The following is a 21137-nucleotide window of genomic DNA, read 5'->3' as shown; positions in this document are numbered from 1 at the left end:
ACCGTCACTGAGGCTAGCTCTCTGCCATCACACTGGTCCGCTCAAGGGGCAGAACTATATGCTCTAATCTGGGCCCTCCAGCTATCAAGAGTTAAAATCAAACATTTACACAGACTCTAGGTATGCTTTTGCCACACTACATGTACACAGGGATCTGTATAGGAGAGAGGCCTTTTGAGAGTTAGTGAAAAAGATATTAAAAATAAGGAAGAAATTAAGACCCTATTAGATGCTGCCTGGGAACCAGAAAGGGTTACAATCTTACACTGCCGAAAACATCAAAAAGAGGATAATCCCCTGGGCTCGGGGAACAGACTGGCAGTTAAGACCGCTAAACAAGCAGCCGAGGTATTGGGGGTGACAAGTGAAGCCCCTATTAAAGCTCTCGTATTGGCAGAGCTGCTTGAGCTAAGGCTGGACTCTCCAAAATACACTGAAGCCCAAAACCAACTAGCCAAAGCAGAAGAGGCTATCAAGACTGAAAAGGGATGGTGGGAATTGCCAGATGCCAAATTATTGGTACCAGAGGAACTGACACCCACTCTGGTAAGCCAAACACACCAAGTGACCTACCTAGGCCATGATAAACTGGAAGAGCTAATTTGAAAATATTTCTTGGTTCCCCGCCTCTCTTCCCTATGCAGGACAAAATCTCAGACTGCACAGCCTGCTCACAGGTCAATGCTGCCTCTTGGCACAGACAGAAACCTCCAGGGATTCAGCTAAAAGGCATGGTGCCCTCTGAACAACTGGAAGTGGACTTCCACAGACATGACCATTACCTGCTGGTCATGGTATGTACATTCTCGGTATGGGTAGAAGCTTTTCCTACCCTGACTGAAAGAGCATCAGAAGTAGACCAGTGCCTGCTTAGGGAGATAGTTTTCAGATTTGGATTTCCTACCAGCATTGGATCGGACAATGGCCCGGCTTTCGTAGCTGATTTAGTACAACAAGAAAGCAAAACTTCAAACATCAAGTTGAAATTACATACAGCATATAGGCCCCAGAGTTCTGGGATGGTGGAAGGAACCAACCGGACACTTAAAGAGACACTCTCCAAGTGGATCATAGAGACTGACTGCTCCTGGGTGGATTTGTTTCCAACGGCTCTGCTCAGACTCAGGATGACCCCATGGTCCCATGGCTATTCTCCCTATGAAACTGTGTATGGGAGGCCCCTTCCATAACAAAACAGGTATCAACAAAGGCAATGCCAAAGAATGCTCAAACTACCGCACAATTGCACTCATCTCATACGCTAGTAAAGTAATGCTTAAAATCCTCAAGCCAGGCTTCAGCAATACGTGAACTATGAACTTCCAGATGTTCAAGCTGGTTTTAGAAAAGGCAGAGGAACCAGATATTAAATGGCCAACATCCGCTGGATCATGGAAAAAGCAAGAGAGTTCCAGAAAAACATCTCTTTCTGCTTTATTGACTATGCCAAAGCCTTTGATTGTGTGGATCAGAACAAACTGTGGAAAATTCTGAAAGAGATGGGAATACCAGACCACCTGACCTGCCTCTTGAGAAACCTATATGCAGGTCAGGAAGCAACAGTTAGAACTGGACATGGAACAACAGATTGGTTCCAAATAGGAAAAGGAGTACGTCAAGGCTGTATATTGTCACCCTGCTTATTTAACTTCTATGTAGAGTACATCATCGGAGAAGGCAATGGCAACCTACTCCAGTACTCCTGCCTGGAGAATCCCATGGACAGAGGGGCCTGGTGAGCTGCAGTCCATGGGTTCGATAGGAGTTGGACACGACTGAGCAGCTTCACTTTCACTTTTCACTTTCATGCATTGGAGAAGGAAATGGCAACCCACTCCAGTATTCTTGCCTGGAGAATCCCAGGGACGGGGGAGCCTGGTGGGCTGCCATCTATGGGGACGCACAGAGTCGGACACGATTGAAGCGACTTAGCAGCAGCAACAGCAGCAGAGTACCTCATGAGAAACGCTGGGCTGGAAGAAGCACAAGCTGGAATCAAGATTGCTGGGAGAAATATCAGTAACCTCAGATGTGCAGATGACACCACCCTTATGGCAGAAAGTGAAGAAGAACTAAAGAGCCTCTTGATGAAAGTGAAAGAGAAGAGTGAAAAAGTTGGCTTAAAGCTCAACATTCAGAAAACTAAGATCATGGCATCCGGTCAAATCACTTCATGACAAATAGATGGGGAAACAGTGGAAACAGTGGCTGAGTTTATTTTTCTGGGCTCCACAATCACTGCAGATGGTAATTGCAGCCATAATATTAAAAGACGCTTACTCCTTGGAAGGAAGGTTATGGCCAACCTAGATAGCATATTACAAAGCAGAGATATTACTTTGCCAACAAAGGTCCATCTAGTCAAGGCTATGGTTTTTCCAGTGGTCATGTATGGATGTGAGAGTTGGACTGTGAAGAAAGCTGAGCGCTGAGGAATTGATGCTTTTGAACTGTGGTGTTGGAGAAGACTCTTGAGAGTCCCTTGGACTGCAAGCAGATCCAACCAGTTCATCCTAAAGGAGATCAGTCCTGGGTGTTCATTGGATGGACTGATGTTGAAGCTAAAACTCCAATACTTTGGCCACCTGATGTGAAGAGCTGACTCATTTGAAAAGACACTGATGCTGGGAAAGATTGAGGTCAGAAGCAGAAGGGGACGACAGAGGATGAGCTGGTTGGATGGCATCACCGACTCTATGGACACGGGTTTGGGTGAACTCCGGGAGTTGGTGATGGACAGGGAGGCCGGGAGTGCTGCAGTTAACGGGGTCGGAAAGAGTCGGATATGACTGAGTGACTGAACTGAACTGAACTGAAGGGGAGATGAGATTTCACAGCAGATGGAACAACTGGGTAAGGTAATAAATCAGGTAACTAAGTTTGTACAAGAAAGGGTTGCCATTCTCTCTTGGGGAACAGATTCACAAATTTGTGCCTGGGGATCAGGTGTGGGTCAATGACTGGAAACGACTCCTTGGCCCCACAGTGGAAGGCTCCATATACTGTGGTTTTAACCACCACTAGAGCAGTTAAGGAGAAGGCAATGGCAACCCACTCCAGTATTCTTGCCTGGAGAATCCCAGGGATGGGGGAGCCTGGTGGGCTGCCATCTCTGGGGTCGCACAGAGTTGGATACTACTGAAGCGACTTAGCAGCAGCAGCAGCAGCAGCAGAGCAGTTAAAGTTGAAGGTGTCACTCCCTGGATCTGCCATATGAGGATGAAAAGAACATACCATGCAGACCCAGAAAACGCTCAGTGGACTGCACAGAGGCACCCCACTGACCTTCAAGAGACTAAGATCATCCTTAAGAAGAAGAAGGAAAAGAAGATCCTGGATGAGCCCCTCAGGATGAAGCCGCATAATCAACTCCTGCTGCTTGGCTGCATCAACGTGATTTTGAATTTAACTTCCGTTTCAACTCAGAACAATGTTTTCATCTCATGGACACATTCCTACGCAGACTTCCACAACACCTCCAACTGCTGTGTTGTGGGGCTATGCCTCTGTCTGTGATGGACGGATTTCCTTGGTGGGTGTCACTGCCCCACCAAGGAGATTTTAAACCACTCTGCTCTTTTCTGGGACAACAAAAAAAGACTTTCCTTTCTCTTGTCAGTCATAATCTCTCCCTGCTCTCTTGGTGTAAGCCAGACCTACAGTCAATAGACTTGGGTCATGGGGTTACATTTGATGTAATCACCAGTTTCACAGGAGTAACAAAAGCCTATACCTAATATTTAAAGAACAAAAGGAAAAAAAAAAAAAACCCTGACTGGCAAGGAAGGACAGGCCTCTACGTATGTTGAACAATTCTACCAAGTCTGGGATGAATATTTCTGGATGACTCCAGAAAAGGGTCTATTAATTACTCCTGCCGCTATATGCTGGGAACAAAAAGAACAAAGGGTAGGGTTTGGTGACCTCCATTAGACCCAAAAGAACTAAAATAAAATATATCCCCCAAAAAATGTAAACGAACATTCGAGGTCACATACCACCCCAGCCAGTCCATCCATTGGCCAGGCTCTGATTGGAAATACAGCCCTGTAATCCGCTAGATGGCACCAAATGGAATCCAATGGCTTTGTGGGCCTAACCTTTGGCCTTGGTTACCAATCCACTGGGTAGGCCGCTGCACACTGGGATTCACTTTTGCCTATGGCAGCATAAAGCTTAACCTACAACAAGCCCTGGTAAATCTACCTTATTTACATGCTATGTGGACAAGATCTGTGTTTCAGTGGTATGAGTATATTGCTGCCTTATTTGTACCTTCTATAGGGACAACAGATATTATGATTAAAGTGGAGGCCTGGACTAATTTCACAAAACAGGCCCTCCTAGATGGTGCTAAAGCCATTCAAGCCTTAAATGAAGAACAAATCCAAATGAGAAAAGTGGTATTTCAAAATAGAATGGCTTTGGACATGCTCACAGCTGCTCAAGAAGGGACCTGTGCTATAATTAAGGTTGAATGTTGTGTATATTCCTGATTTATCTGGCAATGTATCAGCTGCTTTAGATGACATGAAAAACCAGGTAAAAGCAATGTCAAATGAAAATGAATTTTTCTGGACTTCGGTCCTATCTTGGGTGAAGGTTGATTGGCAGAAAACTATATTTACCATTGTTACCAGTTGCCTTGATAGTTCTGTTTTGTGGATCCTGCATTTTACAATGTATTATGAACTTTATAAGCCAAAGGTTGGTGTCGTTCTCCCAAACTGGTGGTCAGACAGCCACGGTGCAATATATCCCTATGAGTGATGCTCATAGTATGAGTTAAGAGCATCAAAAGTGGGGAATGAAGGAGGAAACAGACAGAACAAGGTCCATCTTTAAAGCAGGACTCCATCTTGGGCCGGACTGTGGACTTTGAGTCAGTATCTATGGAAACGACATACCAACTGGAAAAACAGACCCTCCCCCCAACCGCCCCCCTCTGCCGCCCCGCGCCGCCCCCCCCCACCGCCAATGGAAGAGCCCCAGGGCTCGTATCTAGACTCTCCGTCACCTAAAAGAATACCCTAATTATCTGTGTAACCGAATAAAATCATAAACTGTATTATGCTTATTGGGGTATGACCACAGGCTTATTGATAATTATCCACTGTTAACTACCTAGGTTTAAGGCATATGCATCACAGTTTTATCACGGGTTATCTTTGACTGTTCTTTCTTCTCCTTTGTTCAGACTAGTTTCAGAGAATTTGGGAGGCGGGTTTGAGCATGTACATTTAGGGTATATAAGGTTTTCACAAAAACTGGTCGGGGTTCTTGGCTAAGAGGAGACCCTGCCTTGGGCCCGCGGGTGTAATAGACTGCACTCTACTGTCTGCATTGTCCTTCTGAGTGAGTTTGTTTCCCGGCATGCATGGCTACAACAATATCACTTCATGTAATAAGGTTGTGTGTGTTCTTGAAAAGATGGTATTATTTTTGAGAAGTATGGAATTTCTACAAACTAACCACATGACAGAATGCAACAGACAAGCTCTTATTTACCTATAGAACAGAATATTTAAATCAACAGCACAATTAGAAGGAAGTCCCTTTGTATAGAAGTAATTCTAAAATGTGTTATGATGATAAACACAATTTAACTTTTACATAAAGAATCAAGGTGAGCAACTAATGAGAGTCATTAGACTGTACTAAGGGTTGCCCTCAGACATTTCTAATGCATACCGGGCTTCTAGCACTATGCCACAACATCCCACATGACTAAGCCTTTTGCATTCTTACATTTATGCTTCATTATTCTTCTGTTCTTTTTATGTCATACTGTCACTTGTCAATACTATCACTATGACTATTTGTAATAGGACCAGTTTAAATTCACCTAATATATAGTAGGTACTTCTTTAAGTGTCTTCCCTACATTGCTTCATTTAGTCCTTAAAAGAACCCCATGGGAGAATGGTATATTCCCATTTTACAGATAAGGATATCTGAGGCACAGAGAAGTAAAGTAGTTTGCAACAAGGCCAAACAGCTGGAATCTGAACTCAGACAGTCTACCATATTTGCTTAGTATATCAAGTGAGCAAGGCCACATCCACCTTATTATGGTATGAGTCTGAAAAAACCTGGGCTTCCCCAGTGGCACAGTGGTTAAAAATCCCCCTGCAACGCAGGAGACACAAGAGATGTGGGTTCGATCCCTTAATCAGGAAGATCCCCTGGAGTAGCAAATGGCAACCCATTCTGGTATTCTTTCCTGGAAAATCCCATGGACAGAGGAGCCTGGTGGGCTACAGTCCATAGGGCTGCAAAGAGTTGGACATGACTGAACAGAGCACACACTTGAAAACTAGAGATATATGTAGTATAAGAGAACATACACTCCAAGACAGCATCAGAGAGAAGCAAGCATGTGAGTTTGGGGGAATCAACTCTTGGACACCTAGCTCTGTCAACAGGCTTTTTTCTTTCTCTGTAGTTCACAAGTATGCCTGTGTAGGTCAAATCTGTTGGATAACTGAGTGTGGCAAGTTTGCTGAGCTTTGAAAATTAATTATAATTACAACAAAAACATTTTATAATATAAGCTTATTTATGTTTATCTGAGGTTGGATATTTTTCCATTAGAAATTTACTTTTTTAGGAAGAGCAGAGTTTAATTTTGGTTACATGAACGTTAAGAATATAAAGACAGTTATTTGGCACAGTAAGCATGCCAGAAAGACATCAAGTATCAGGTGATAGAAATTCATAAACACATGAACAAAGAATCCATTCATCCTTTGGCTTACTGAAAAGCAAATGAGAACATTGTGTAGGTTGCTAAGACAACTGAGATGTGATGATTAAATGTGAGATAATGAGCAGAATCTCTGTACCTTTACGACTCAAATTTTTAGAATCTTTACTAAGCTCTAATCTATATTTATGGCTGCAACTTTAACAGCATTTCTTAAACAAAAAAGAAAGAAAGAAAGAAAGAAACCAAACAGGCTTCAGGCTTTTGAAGACGCTTGAAGTCTTCCGATCAGAAGAGAGCGCTGGTATTAGAGAACGTGTGTGGTGTGGCAAAGAGAGGCGTTCCTGGCTGGGGATCAGCCCCACCTTGTAGCAATGATGGATGAGGTGCTTGCCAGAAACTATTACCGATGAGTCAAGAAAAAATATTTGCAACTGATTTATGTAAATTCCAAGTAAATATTTTCAAAAATACGGGAAAGACTAGAAATAGTTGCTTTTTTTAGAATGTGGCTATTTCAAATTTGAAACCCTGAGCTCTCTGTCTTGGCTACACTGTTCTAGCTGTTGCTTGAACATGCCAGACAGGCATCCATGGAAGGGCCTGTGCATTGCTCAACCCGAAGGGAGTGCACTTTCCCCCGCTTTCTTCTTGACTTAACTTCAAATCTTTACTTTTAAGTATCATCCAATTGAAAATCACAATCTACTCCCCCAATACTCCCCATCTCCCCTTTTATCACTAGAACTAATCGCTTTCTAAGATACTCCACTGTTACGTATGCTTCTATTTTGTTACTGAAGTATCTCAAACCTTCAAACCAGTGCCTGACACACAGTTGATACCCAATAAACGATAACTTGAAGAGCAAGAATAAATGTTCCTATAATTGAACTGCTGAAAAGAAAACTAAGGTCCTCTAGTTTGTTCTCATTTTAAGTTGAGAATATATATAAATATATTTATATTTATATAAATATAATATAAATTGAGGGTCCCCCAATATAAAACGGGACCCTCAATGCTTTTACTCACGTTGAATAACAATTTTAATTATTACTGTGATGCAAAGTAATGTCTTATCTTAGCTCCTCTGATCTTCTGGATAAAAGTCACTAAACAAATGCTACTTTATGTGATGTGTTACTCTGACCAAATAATTCAAAGCAGCTCACAGTCTCCAGAAAGGCTGCTTTAGATTATTAACCATAAAGACTTCAGAGGAACTCAGTTTACTGTAGAAGTGACTGGCCAGGAAGATAGCCATTCTCTGGAAGTCATCACTAATACATGCGGGGAAGTCAGGAGTTTTCTCATTTTTGGAGAATAATGCAGTTTGTTAGAAAGAAGAGCCAGATTCCTTCCACTGCTACCATGTCTATTTCAAGTCAAATCTATTATTTTATATTCTTAACACACATAAAAATACATGATGTAGAAAATTTAGAAAATGTGTTTAAACCATGAAAAAAATTGTGTATAATGTCTTCTCCGAAATAACCACAATTTGCTAAGTGTCTCTCAGGTCTTTTAAGTAAGTTTCACTTTTGCTTCCCTTGCCTCCACGTACCTGTGCCATGACTGATCTGTCATCGCAAGTACAATTTTAATAACATTATTACCTGATCAGAAATCCACTGGTGACCTCCTAATGCCTGAAAGGCAGGTGGCCAAAATTTCAAGTTTGGACTGCAACTGATTAATGGCTAGTGTATTTCTTTAGGTATGCTTGAGAGTTGGCTTCAAAAGAAAGAAGTCCAAACCTAGACAGTCATTTTGGCAAAATTGCCCTCTGAAAAATAATTTAATTTGCAGGATGAAGTGCATTCATCTATTATCTAACAACTGGATTAACCACACGAACTGGAGAAAGTGATTTATATTTGGATTGGTATTTGAGAGCAGAAAAGGAGATTGGGTTTAACTGGTCAACTTGAGGATAGGAGCAAGAAGGTTAAAAATTGGGAGCAGGGTTTATAAAAAGAGGTGAAAGGAGCTCATCTTACTTTGAAGTCTGGTTGCCATTCCACATAATGCTCTCTTAAGAGATCTCTGCTTTGCAGATCATAGTTGTAGATGTCTGATATAAAATTGAGCTCCAAATCTCCATACTAGTGAAATAGATAACCAGTGAGTTATATGTAATTAGAGAAATGATACGTGCTGGATTAAAATGAAGGACTTGGGACAAGGGTGCTGGATGAAGTAGGTGGGCAGGAAAGAGGTAGAAGGTTGAGGGCACTTGATCAAGTTAGCTGCTCAGCATCCTTTCCTTGGAAGTTGTTCTTACCACTGAGTCATATGCTCCCAGACATGGCTCTGGAAAGCCACTCAGGTATCACTCTCTTTCCTGGAAATTTGGAAGAGAAATAAAGAAAAAGAGAGAGATTCTATTATATGGGTACCTAAAGAGGTAAAAATTTAAAAATCAGAAAGAAGCAGTGTCACATGAATATTTTCCTCCTATTATAAGTCCAGGAGCAAAAATAAGACAGAGCAGCCAATGGGCATAAACAGAGAGAAAGACATTGAAGCAGCCAAGCAGTGAGGACACAGTGGATTAGAGATAAACAGAAAGTCAGTCCCTGGTTGCCAGACCTTATGAGATCCAGCAAGCCCTATCTTCTCAATTTATCTAAGATATTATACTCCTGTTTAAAATCAGAGCAAAACAACAAAAACCTCCCCTTTTCTACCTAAACTGGTTCACACTAATAGCTGCAACTAATAAAGGTCCTAACTAAAATAACTAGGAATCCAAGCCAACCACAATTTATGCAAATTTACCTATTTTCCAATCTCATCAACTATTTCTCCACACAAATCAAATCAAGACTAGTCACCAACCATCCATAAAAGATACCTTTCATTTCAGTTTCTAGTTCTTTCCCTCACTCTTAACCTTACTGTGGTTTCTCTTCCCCCATTTCTTCGAATCTTATCTGTCCTCTGATACCCAGCTGTTGCCCTAAATATTCCATTCAACTCTTCCTAAGCACTTTAGTCCACAGTGTTCAGCACTCAGGCTATACTCTGGTGTACCATTCTCAACCATTCCTCAGTGAAATGAGCTCATCTGTAGGATGAGCAGGGAAGTACTGTCCTACACAGATGCTCTCGGGTAAGTGCCTAGTACACAAATAGCATATTTTACTCTAATGTCTATGCAGGAAATGGTGACAGGAGAAAGGACTGAAAATCAAGGTACCTAAGCAACTGGCATATATATATATATATATTTTTTTTTTTTTTCTGGAATTTCATGTACTCATCTGTCAATCTGGAACTAAAGGATGAAAATTAAGTGGAATCAATGAATATCTAGCACACCAGAATAAGGGCACAAGGAAAGCGAGTAACAGGTAGCCCAGGTAATCCTTGACATCTTATGGACAGCAAATTGGCATGAATAGTATATGTCCTTATTTTTAACGTCTTGCCCACAATTTCACTTTGAAGGTTATTGGTTCATGCTTCTATGTATACTCTGAATATCTACTAAATACTGTCTGTCAGATTAATGACTAATGCCATATGGAAAGTGTATTATTTAAGAAGGGCTTGTCCAAAAATTCCACAGACTAGAAAGGCAAGGTTGATATCCAATGAAGCCACAGAGGATTTGTTGTGTTAGTTCAGAGGTGAGATGACAGAAGCTTGAACTTTCTTAGTGGCAGTGATCAGGGGCAGGGGCAGGGGCAGGGAAAAGTGAAGTTCAATACATAGTTTGATTTGGGAAAGGAAAGAAAGAAATAAGGCTTATTCTGAAGTTCTGAGGCAGGACAACTGAGAGCATTATCACTAAACAGAAAAGATGCTGGGGGAGGAAAAGTAAACATTATGATTCTGTTCAAAGGGAGTTTGAGATGGCTGGGAAAAATCCCTAATAAAATTGCATTAGGAGTTTGTATCTCTCCCAAGAGAGACTGCATGCTGATTGTGTATATTTGGAAGTTATCCAGGGGGGTGCTAGTGGTAAAGAAATTCGACTGCCAGTGCAGGAGACACAAGAGATGAGGGTTCAATCCCTGGGTCAGGAAGATCCCCTGGAGTAGGGAATAGCAACCCCCTCCAATATTCTTGCCTGGGAAATCCCATGGACAGAGGAGCCTGGTGGGTTACAGTCCATGAGGCTGCAGAGTCAGATAAGACTAAGCACTGAGCACATTCACTTAGCAGGTATGTATTGAAGATCTGCTATATGTCAGGCCCTGCACTGTACCCTAATGTTACGATGGGGAGCAAAAGAAAGCAGAGACGATCCCTCATTTTGTGGAGTTTATAGTGTAGTGCATGAGGCAGGCATTAATCAAAGTAGGCTACTTGGAAGGAGAAGCAGATGAGGCCATGAGGCCCTATGACAGTAGGACCAGAGGTAGCTGGTTGGCCAGCAAAGGCTTCCCTAAGAAAGCAGCAGTGCACAGAGAGAAACACCAGAAGGATGAGTTGAAATTCAGTAGGTGAGCAAAGCTGGGGGCAGGGGGTTCTAGTTAAAGAAGGGAAGAAATGATCCAGCCTCTGGAAGGAGAAGCTTGGCATCTGTAAATGTAGATCTTCTGACAGAGGAAGCCTGAATGACACTGAGACTAGAGTCACAGGAAGTGGCCAGAGCATTCTAGACATTGTGGGCTACGTCAAGAGTTGTCAACAGAGATTGTATGTGAAAAAAAATGAAATGGAAGGAAAGCAAAAAATGATCAAGAATAGAATCTCAAGATCTGAAGATAGTCAATAATGTAACTAAGTCCAAGAAATGGTTAAATAATTCCATGAACTATACAGCTAGTTGTGTTACTGCAAGAATCTAAGTTTACTGGAACTACATTATGAAAATTTGAGGAAATGCAACCTGGTATTAATAATTTTTGATGCTTCTTAGAGACAGAATATGAGGCTAGATGCCCCTCTGATTTGACACAGTGAAATACAATGTGCATATTCAGCAAAGAGCCCTCAGCTTTCCCTGCTATGAAAAAATATAACATTTAATTTTTTTGACAGGCAATTATATACAGATAAACATTTCAGACTTCTGGAATTATTGCAATAATTATTTTACTAGAACATAATCATGTATAACTTAATACCTTTAAATATAACATTGTCAAATCATAACTATTTACATAAGATGAATTAGTTGCAGTTTTTAAGCTTTTAAAACATAGGCATCGAATAGCTAAACTTCCTGAGGTTCACTTAAATATTATGATATTAAACTGAGACTAATTCTGAAGCTTTGTTGAAAGCTGGAGAGTTGTTCTGCCTTTCTCTTGATAATTGTAGTTAGTATTGACTAGGGAACCCTCCCCATTACACAGAGTCTTTTGTCATTCACCATGTGCAAAAACTATCATCTTAGCTATCCATACCATAAGTACTTCCTATGTATATACTTTAATATTCTCCTTTAGATCTCTTTACTATAATCTACTGGCAATACTGTAGCCATAATGAAAGCCAAAATAGGAAAAGAACTGGTATAATTCCTAGAAGTCACTTCAGAGCTCAATTTCACCAAAATTTTTATTTCCATGTATTCCTTAATTAACAAAACAAGTACATAACAACACTGCCTGATTTGAGTTTTATTTCCTTTCTAAGCTCTTGATCTCTTGAAAATGCTCTACTAGTTAGAGCCCAAAAAGGAAAAAGTGAAGAGAAACAGAAGTTCAACAGAGATATTATTTGGGAACTATTTTAACATAAAGGCAGTCTAAGATATTTGCCAACAATGAAATAAATTACTTCACCTCATATGACAAATGAAAGGTAGATGAGCTAAAAAACAGGTGAAGCTCATAGAGCATTCTAACTTCACTCATCTAGGTGATATCTATTACATTAAAATTAAACAAAAACCATGTATGTTTAGGGATGGCTCATGTAAGACACAAATCTGCAAAAAGTCACCATGAACATAGAAAAAAATCAACATAAAAATGACACATCAGATTTTGTTTTAAATGGTCTGTCTGCTGCCACCAAGTCGCTTCAGTCATGTCTGACTCTGTGCGACCCCACGGACTGCAGCCTACCAGGCTTCTCTGTCCATGGGATTCTCCAGGCAAGAACACTGGAGTGGGTTGACATTTCTTTCTCCAATGCTTGAAAGTGGAAAGTGTAAGTGAAGTCACTCAGTCGTGTCTGACTCTTAGGGACCCCATGGACTGCAGCCTACCAGGCTCCTCCATCCATGGGATTTTCCGGGCAAGAGCACTGGAGTGGGGTGCCATTGCCTTCTCCATGGTCTGTCTAGTTAAGACTTAATTTTAGGGTAAGATAAAGCATGAGAAATAAAACTTTTAGTTTTCTCAGTACCCATTTTAAGGTTAACATGAGTTTTAGGAACAAAGGCCAACAACACTACATTCTCAACATTGTTATGACACAGAGGAAAGTGAAAAAAAAAAAAAGTACATTTAAGGAATGTCAGTTCTTCTACGAAGCACATTCTATCGCTTTCCACGTACCACCAAGTTCTACACAGTATTATGAAACTGAACAAATACTGACCTCTGACTTCCAGTATACATACATAATGTTCTTTCTAAGAAGACATTTTACCTTCCTGATACTGCATGAGTTTGTAAACTCTCTTTTTACTAATCTACTAGTCACATTGGCAGCTCAAGACTCTCTTTCCAAAAGAGGAATTAAGGCCAAGCAAGACAAAGAATTTGCTGATACACATATGTCACTCCAAGAATTTCCCTGACAAAGTCTCCACGCCCAATTTAATTACTTCCCTACTGTAAAAACACTTTCCATCTGCATTTATTCTAATCTTTTCAAATCCAAAACCAACACACTATAAAGCTAGCTAAATAAATGAATGATATTAGCTTTAGGTTCCAAGACAGGGAGCATTTTATAAGGCAGTGGGTCTCCAGGTCCCATGCATTTTATGCTGATACAGTATTTCATTTTGAGCTCAGTTCTTTGTTTTAGATTTGTTTAGAATAGAATTACTTAGCCCCGGGCCTTAAATCTCTCTCTCTTTCTCTCTTTCACACACACACAGGGAAGGGAAGGAGTTGGGGGGAGAGAGAACATGAATGTCTGTGGTTCTTAATAAGCAAAAAGAATGTACCCGTACATGTATACACTAAAGTAATGCTGTCCAATGTCTATAATAAAAGCATTTTCATGTAGTTTTTTTTTTTTTTCAGTTGTTCATAAAAACTGAACCTCAGTACATGCATATACTGAATAATATTTTTGGCCTCCCTTGACTTGTTGACTGTTTGCAAGTTATTGTATCCTTTCTGTGCACAATGTTCTTTAGCTCTTCTTTATTCTCTGGCCTTTCCATCTTGGGTTTTTATAAATAAGATTTGTTTTACTTGTTTATTTTTTATATTACTAAGCTTTAGTGCCCTTAGAAATTGATTTGCCTTAGGTGGTGTGGTGGTGAAGAATCCACCTGCCAATGCAGGACACACAGGTTTGATCCCTCTAGAGTAGGACATGGCAACCCACTCCAATATTCTTGCCTGGAAAAACCCGATGGACAGAGGAGTCTGATGGGCTACAGCCCATGGGGGTCACAAAGAGTCAGGCACAAATGAACATGCATACATGGAAAGGATCCATATATTGCAGATTAGAAAACTTTTATGAGCAGCTAATCCATGGCAACTAAATAGTAGTTTATAAGAAGTCATTTTTCAATTAATATATATTGTATAATAATATATAATAAAATGTATTTAAAATAATCTATTAAACATAACTTATTTACCATAAATGTAAAATTGTATTTTTAAGGCTATATGGGCTGGGATTTCCTAGATAAGAGAATGATCTAGTTCCAGGTTTAAATACATTGAAATCTGAACTCTGTCTTCTTGAACTTATTGATATAAACTGTAAACACTGAATCAGTTTAGTGACTTTCTGCTTGTTTAAAATTTATTAACGTACAGCACTATTTGTTCAAAACTCTTGAGTGGCCTCAAAAATTAAAAAAAATTGATATACAGTATTAATAAAAATAATAATTATGTTGTTCTGTTTTCCCTACTACCCATCAAGACCAGCAGCTTGCAAAGACTATCTAATTAGCTAAATAACAAGTCATAGGTGGATTTCTCATAGATGTCAGCAAAATGGTCAGGAAGGAAACATCCACAAGCAATAGAGCTTGAGTTTCCTCTCTCCATATGTCCTGGAATTGCTCTACTTTGTAAGAAAAAATTTAATAGTTCACCCATTTCCCAATGTTCCAATAAACTAAAACTATTTGGTTCTATATTGATACCTAATCATAAAAGACAAAGATCAAATGTCAAAAATCCTATACCATATCATATATTAATACTTTTGATGATTCAAAAGAAAAAAAACACATACAATCATTTCACTATCTATCCATAATATATATAGGAATTAATTACAGGAATATCATATTACATAAGAACAAAGATTTACTCAAACTGTAAATGGACTATATATAGTATATATTTGCCTTCTAAAAGGAAAATACAATGGTCATTAACATTATACCTAGATCTGTATTGTTTTACTGTACCAAGAAAATCATTATATACATCATAGGCTGGAATGAGTAGAACAAAATAAACTAGACCCATTTCATCATTAAACACAAATTTGTTAACGCAATAAGTTGAGTTATACCATTAATATTAGGTTGGCCAAATATTTCGCTCAGGTTTTTCTGTGATGGTATGAAAGACCTGAACAGACTTTTTGGCCAACCCAATATTACTATATGAAGGGTGTGTGTGTGTACGTGTTCAGTCATGTTCAACTCTTTGTGACCCCATGGACTACAGCCTGCCAAGCTCCTCTGTCCATGGAATTTTCCAAGCAAGACTACTGGAGTGGGTTGCCATGCCCTCCTTCAGGGGATCTTCCTGACCCAGGAATCAAACCTGAATCTCTTGAGTCTCCAACACTGGCAGATGAATTCTTTACCGCTAGTGCCACCTGATTACTATTGTAATAGTATTTAAAATACTTTTACTGACTTTTAAAATTGAGGCCTGGATTTTTAGACAAAAACAGTGAAAAGGTATAGGCCTAAAAATGTCTGTTGTGCACCTGGTCCAGGCACAAACAATTAAATGGTGCCCAAGTCCTGTATGTAGTGGTCTGATCACTTTAATTCATCATTTCTTCAGGCTTTATATAAACATAAAAAGAATATCAGGGCTTCCCTGATAGCTCAGCTGGTAAAGAATTTGCCTCCAATGCAGGAGACCCCACTTCAATTCCTAGGTCAGGAAGATCCCCTAGAGAAGAGATAGACTACCCACTCCAATATTCTTGGGCTTCCCTGGTGGCTCAGGTGGTAAAGAATTCGCCTGCACTGTGGGAGACCTGAGTTTGATCCCTGGGTTGGGAAGATCCGCTGGAGGAGGGCATGGCAACCCACTCCAGTATTCTTGCCTGGAGAATTCCAATGGACAGAGGAATCTGGTGGGCTACAGTACACAGGGTCGCAAGGAGTCAGACATGAATGAAGTAACTAAGCACAAAGAGAATGCCCAGTTAGTTTTGGTTGTTCCAACTTGATGAAATTCTCAAAATCTAGCAACATTTGATTGAAAAAAAAAGGCAGATCTTCAATAAACAGATTTAAAAGGTATTAAGTTTCTGGAAAAATTTCAGATGTGAATACATTATAAGAAGAGAATAGAAAGAAAATTGAGGATGAACTTAATAAATAGTATGGGAATATATTTTCAAGTATTCCTAGAGATGTTTCCACTATTGTTCTTTAAAGTTAACTTCCATCAGTGTCCTTTTATTAAATATCACGGGTAATGACATCCCAGCCAGTCTAATGTATGATTTCCATACAGATAGGTTCTTAAACCCCATGTTTTACATCACAGTTGTATCTGGAGTATAACGTCATATTAGTTCTCCAAAGTTGCAATTTTTCTTAGTGAAGTCTTGGCCTCTGTTTTACTGTACCTGGAATTCTGGGCTTCGGGAACATCTGATTCTGTGCACGTTTTCTTTACCTGTAAGAAAAGAGTACTAGTTAGTCTCATATGAAAAAAGAACTTCCTCATTCAGTTTCACACACTTGCTAAACTTAAAGTGGATACAGCTCTACTCACCAGGATCTCTATAAAATACTCCCCACATTTTACAGCAGCAGCATGCAGTATTAAATAGTGTATTTCATTATTATCCCATGAACAGCTGCCAAAGTCACTTCCCTAGACTCCATTAGTATGTAAAATGTTCAGCTGAAATAGCTTGGGACTTGCTTAAGTCGAAACAAAGAAACCAAAGAACCAGGTTTCCCACTTAGGAATTGGAAAGCCATACAGTTCTCAATTCACTAAGAAATGTTTTTCCAATTGATACTGCTTCTGTCTCCTACTAAAGTGCACAATAATAAACACCAGGTTCTGGGGGCAAAGCATAGTGTTCGCTAAACCATTCACATATTAATTTTCATTTTCCCAATCCAGTGGCTGTATGTTTTATATATTTCTCAGCATATCAATTAAGTTTCGGCATTGCTCACACACTTCTCATATATATTTGAAGTATACTTTGCAGACTATATTTCAACTTTGTGGCTTTTAACACACACAAGGTAAAGGATGAGGAAAAAAAAAAAAACCTTTGCTTTTAGTATATGCTATCCAATTCTGGTCGAAAGTCTGTGGTATATCCTCTAAAATAAGGTAAAGCACACATCCATTGCCTTTCACACTTTAACTTCAAGCACAGATACTATGTCTGACTTATCATGGTTTTAATGGGTACATTATTTGCAAAGTAAAGGCCATTTCAAAACTTTCTTAGTTAATATGGAATGCAAACAAGATACATTAATTACCAAGTACCCAGTCACACAGTCTGGGTGTTTACATTCCCATGGCCTATTTATGCAGCCTATAGAATCCAAGGCACTTTAACTTCTAATATACAGCTTGGAAGTGAAAAAATATGCCATGAACATACAACATGAATGTGAGTTGACAAGTGGTATTTCTTAAGAGTAGGTTTTGAATTTTAAAGATACAGCATTTTCTTTCCAGCTCACAAATATTTTCAAGTATTCCTAGAGATGTTTCCACTATTGTTCTTTAAAGCTACCTTCTGTCAGTGTCCTTTTGTTAAATATGAATAATGACATCCCAGCCAGTCTAATGTGTGATTTCCATACAGATAAGTTCTTGAACTCCATGTTTTACATCACAGTTGTATCTGGCGTGTAACATCTTATTAGTTCTCCAAAGTTACAATTTTTTTCTTAGTGAAGTCTTGGCTCTTAGTGAAGTGAAATCTTATTTCCTCCCTCATCTCAGAAGAATGCGTTTAAAAAAAAAAAACAACAAAAACCTTACACTTTCAAAAACTGATGTCTTTGCTTTCAATTCTGGGTCTAGATATTTTATAATCAGGGGAATCAATTATTTGCTTGATTAACTTTACTCTCTTCTGCATCTGGAGTATACATCCACACAGTATGAAAATAAAAAACTGATCAGCAAAGAGATTATCATTCTTACCCTATTATGTAACATCTATGCTCTGAATACAGAGCTCAACATCATGAGATGGAAGGGCGAAGAAATATTTTTGAGCAATTAGTTTTAAAAAAAAAAAGAAAGAAAAAGGAACACCTTTCTTAAAAATGTAAATGTAACATTCACTATGAAACCCATGAAAGTCTTATGTCCATGAACAATTCCAAGAAAAATAAGAACCAAAAGGGAAGAACATGATATTAAAACCCTTCTTTCCTATGATTCATCTCCTGAAATTATATGAACTGCCCAATGAATATGTAGAAATCACATTGAAGTGAATTTTAGTTTTTGAAAGACTATGATAACTTGAGTTTGGGACTAATTAAAGAAGCTCCAGATCACACAAGCAAACTAGACAGACATTCTCACACAAGAGTTAGAATGAGACAACCTTCCTGTGGTTTAAAACAACAAAGCTTTTAAAGAAATATTTAAACCAATGGCTTTACAAAGCATCTTTATTTAAATAATTAACCAGAAAGTTAGCATTAATTTATTCTCAATGTATTAATTGTAATGCCAGAGAACACATCTACGATTACTATCTAGTATGCACAGTTCTAGTTGTTGTCATTGTTGTTTAGTCATTAAGTCATATCTGCCTCTTGTGACTCTATGGACTGCAACCCTACAGGCTCCTCTTTCCATGGGATTTTACAGGCAAGAATACTAAAGTGGGTAGCCATGCCCTTCTTCAGGGGATCTTCCTGACCCAGGGGTCAAAGTCCCATGTCTCATCTCCTATATTGCAAGTGGGTTCTTTACCACTGATCCACCAAGGAAACACAATAATTAATAAGTATGTGATGAAAGACTGAAGTCGATATATTCTTTTAGATACTATTAGAGTTTTGCACTCTTCAGAGTAATTCTTTTTATAGGCTTTATTCATTTGTTCATGGTGAAATGAGGGAAGAATAATATTTAGGATACCATGACTACTACAGGAGAGTTTATACAGTGTTATCCATGTTCAGAGGTCAATCTACCCCAGACAAAGGAAGAGAGGATGGTAACAAAGGATGTGATTTCTGAACTAAGTTTTAACATGTTATTGACTGTTTTGCAGAAACTAATGCCTATGGGCCACAATATGTAAGAAAGTAAAAGTGAAAGTTGCTCAGTCATGTACAACTCTTTGCGACCCCATGGACTATACAGTCCATGGAATTCTCCAGGCCAGAATACTGGAGTGGGTAGCCTTTCCCTTCTCCAGGGGATCTTCCCAACCCAGGGATTGAACCCAGGTCTCCCACACTGCAGGCGGATTCTCTACCAGCTGAGCCACAAGGGAAGCCCATATGTCTCCAGTCAATAATGTGTTAAAGGACATAGGTTTCAAAGACTAAATCTGGAAAAAGGTAGGTACTTCAACATCATGGGGTTTGTCAGAGAAATCATATTATGAAAGCCTTATAAATGATGAAGACTTTGGAATTTAATATTTGGACAATGAAGACCATTGAAGGATTTTAAAAAACAGACTGGGTAGAGATGGTTCATAAGACAGTGTAGAAGGGGTCAGGCTGAGGACTGAAAGACAGATATGAGTTTAATGCAACAAGAGAAAAAGTACACATTCCACAAAAGCAGATGCAGTATTGATGGTGTATATCACTAATCCCTAGCTTTGAACAGATGCTCCTTGCTTTGGTCTGAATGTTTGTGCCCGTTCAGAATTCACTTGCAAAATCCTAACCCCTCCAAATTAGGAAGTGAGCCATTTGGGAGGTGCTTAGATCCTGAAAATGAAGGCTTTCCAAATGCTATTAACTCTCTTAAGAAAGAGACTCCACAGAGCTTCCTATCCCTTCTACCATGTGATGAAACAATGAAAAGTCACTGGCTTTGAATCAGGAGGTGGGCTGTCATCACATAAAACCATGCTGGAGCCACCATCTTGGACTTCCCAGCCTCCAGAACTAAGAGAAACAAATATCTGTTTTTATAAACTGAAATATCTCATTATACCAGCCCAAATGGATTAAGACAGTCCCCAAATACTAGCTCAGTAAGTGAATCATAGGCTTGGATTACTGTGATATTGAATGGTTTGCCTTGGAAACGAACAGAGATCATTCTGTCATTTTTGAGATTGCATCCAAGTACTGCATTTCGGACTCTTTTGTTGACCATGATGGCTACTCCATTTCTTCTAAGGGATTCCTGCCCACAGTCGTAGATATAATGGTCATCTGAGTTAAATTCAGCCATTCCAGTCCATTTTAGTTCGCTGATTCCTAGAATGTCGAAGTTCACTCTTGCTATCTCCTGTTTGATCACTTCCAATTTGCCTTGATTCATGGACCTGACATTCCAGGTTCCTATGCAATATTGCTCTTTACAGCATTGAACCTTGCTTCTGTCACCAGTCACATCCACAACTGGGTATTGTTTTTGCTTTGGCTCCATCCCTTTATTCTTTCTGGAGTTATTTCTCCACTGATCTCCAGTAGTATATTGGGCACTTAACAACCTGAGGAGTTCCTCTTTCAGTATCCTATCATTTTGCCTTTTCATACTGTTCATTGGGTTCTCAAGGCAAGAATACTGAAGTGGTTTTCCATTCCTTTCTCCAGTGGACTACATTCTGTCAGACCTCTCCACCATGACCTGTCCGTCTTGGGTGACCCGACATGGCATAGCTTAGTTTCATTGAATTAGACAAGGCTGTGGTCCATGTGATCAGATTGGCTAGTTTTCTGTGATTACGGTTTCAGTGGGTCTGCCCTCTGATGCCCTCTCACAACACAGGACTGGAAAAGGTCAATTTTCATTCTAATCCCAAAGAAAAGCAATGCCGAAGAATGCTCAAACTACCATACAATAGTACTCAACTCACATGCTAGTAAAGTAATGCTCAAAATTCTCCAAGCCAGGCTTCAGCAATACGTGAACCATGAACTTCC

At 39.5% G+C, this 21137-nt stretch overlaps 1 protein-coding gene across 14 annotated transcripts in view; it reads right to left on the bottom strand.

The window, feature by feature from the left end:
- The window catches only part of EYA4 (EYA transcriptional coactivator and phosphatase 4), a 365716-nt gene that overhangs the window by 143691 nt on the left and 200888 nt on the right, over window positions 1-21137 (bottom strand). For all 14 annotated transcript variants that reach the window (XM_070796186.1, XM_070796188.1, XM_070796187.1 and 11 more), the window contains one exon: window positions 16649-16698. In XM_070796186.1, the coding sequence (XP_070652287.1) occupies window positions 16649-16698 (50 nt within the window). The remainder of the gene's footprint in view (window positions 1-16648; window positions 16699-21137) is intronic.

This window comes from Bos indicus, chromosome 9 (assembly GCF_029378745.1).
Source record: "Bos indicus isolate NIAB-ARS_2022 breed Sahiwal x Tharparkar chromosome 9, NIAB-ARS_B.indTharparkar_mat_pri_1.0, whole genome shotgun sequence".
Lineage (NCBI taxonomy): Eukaryota > Metazoa > Chordata > Mammalia > Artiodactyla > Bovidae > Bos > Bos indicus.
Note: the sequence above shows the minus strand (reverse complement) of the source record. Positions and strands in the feature narration are given on the sequence as shown.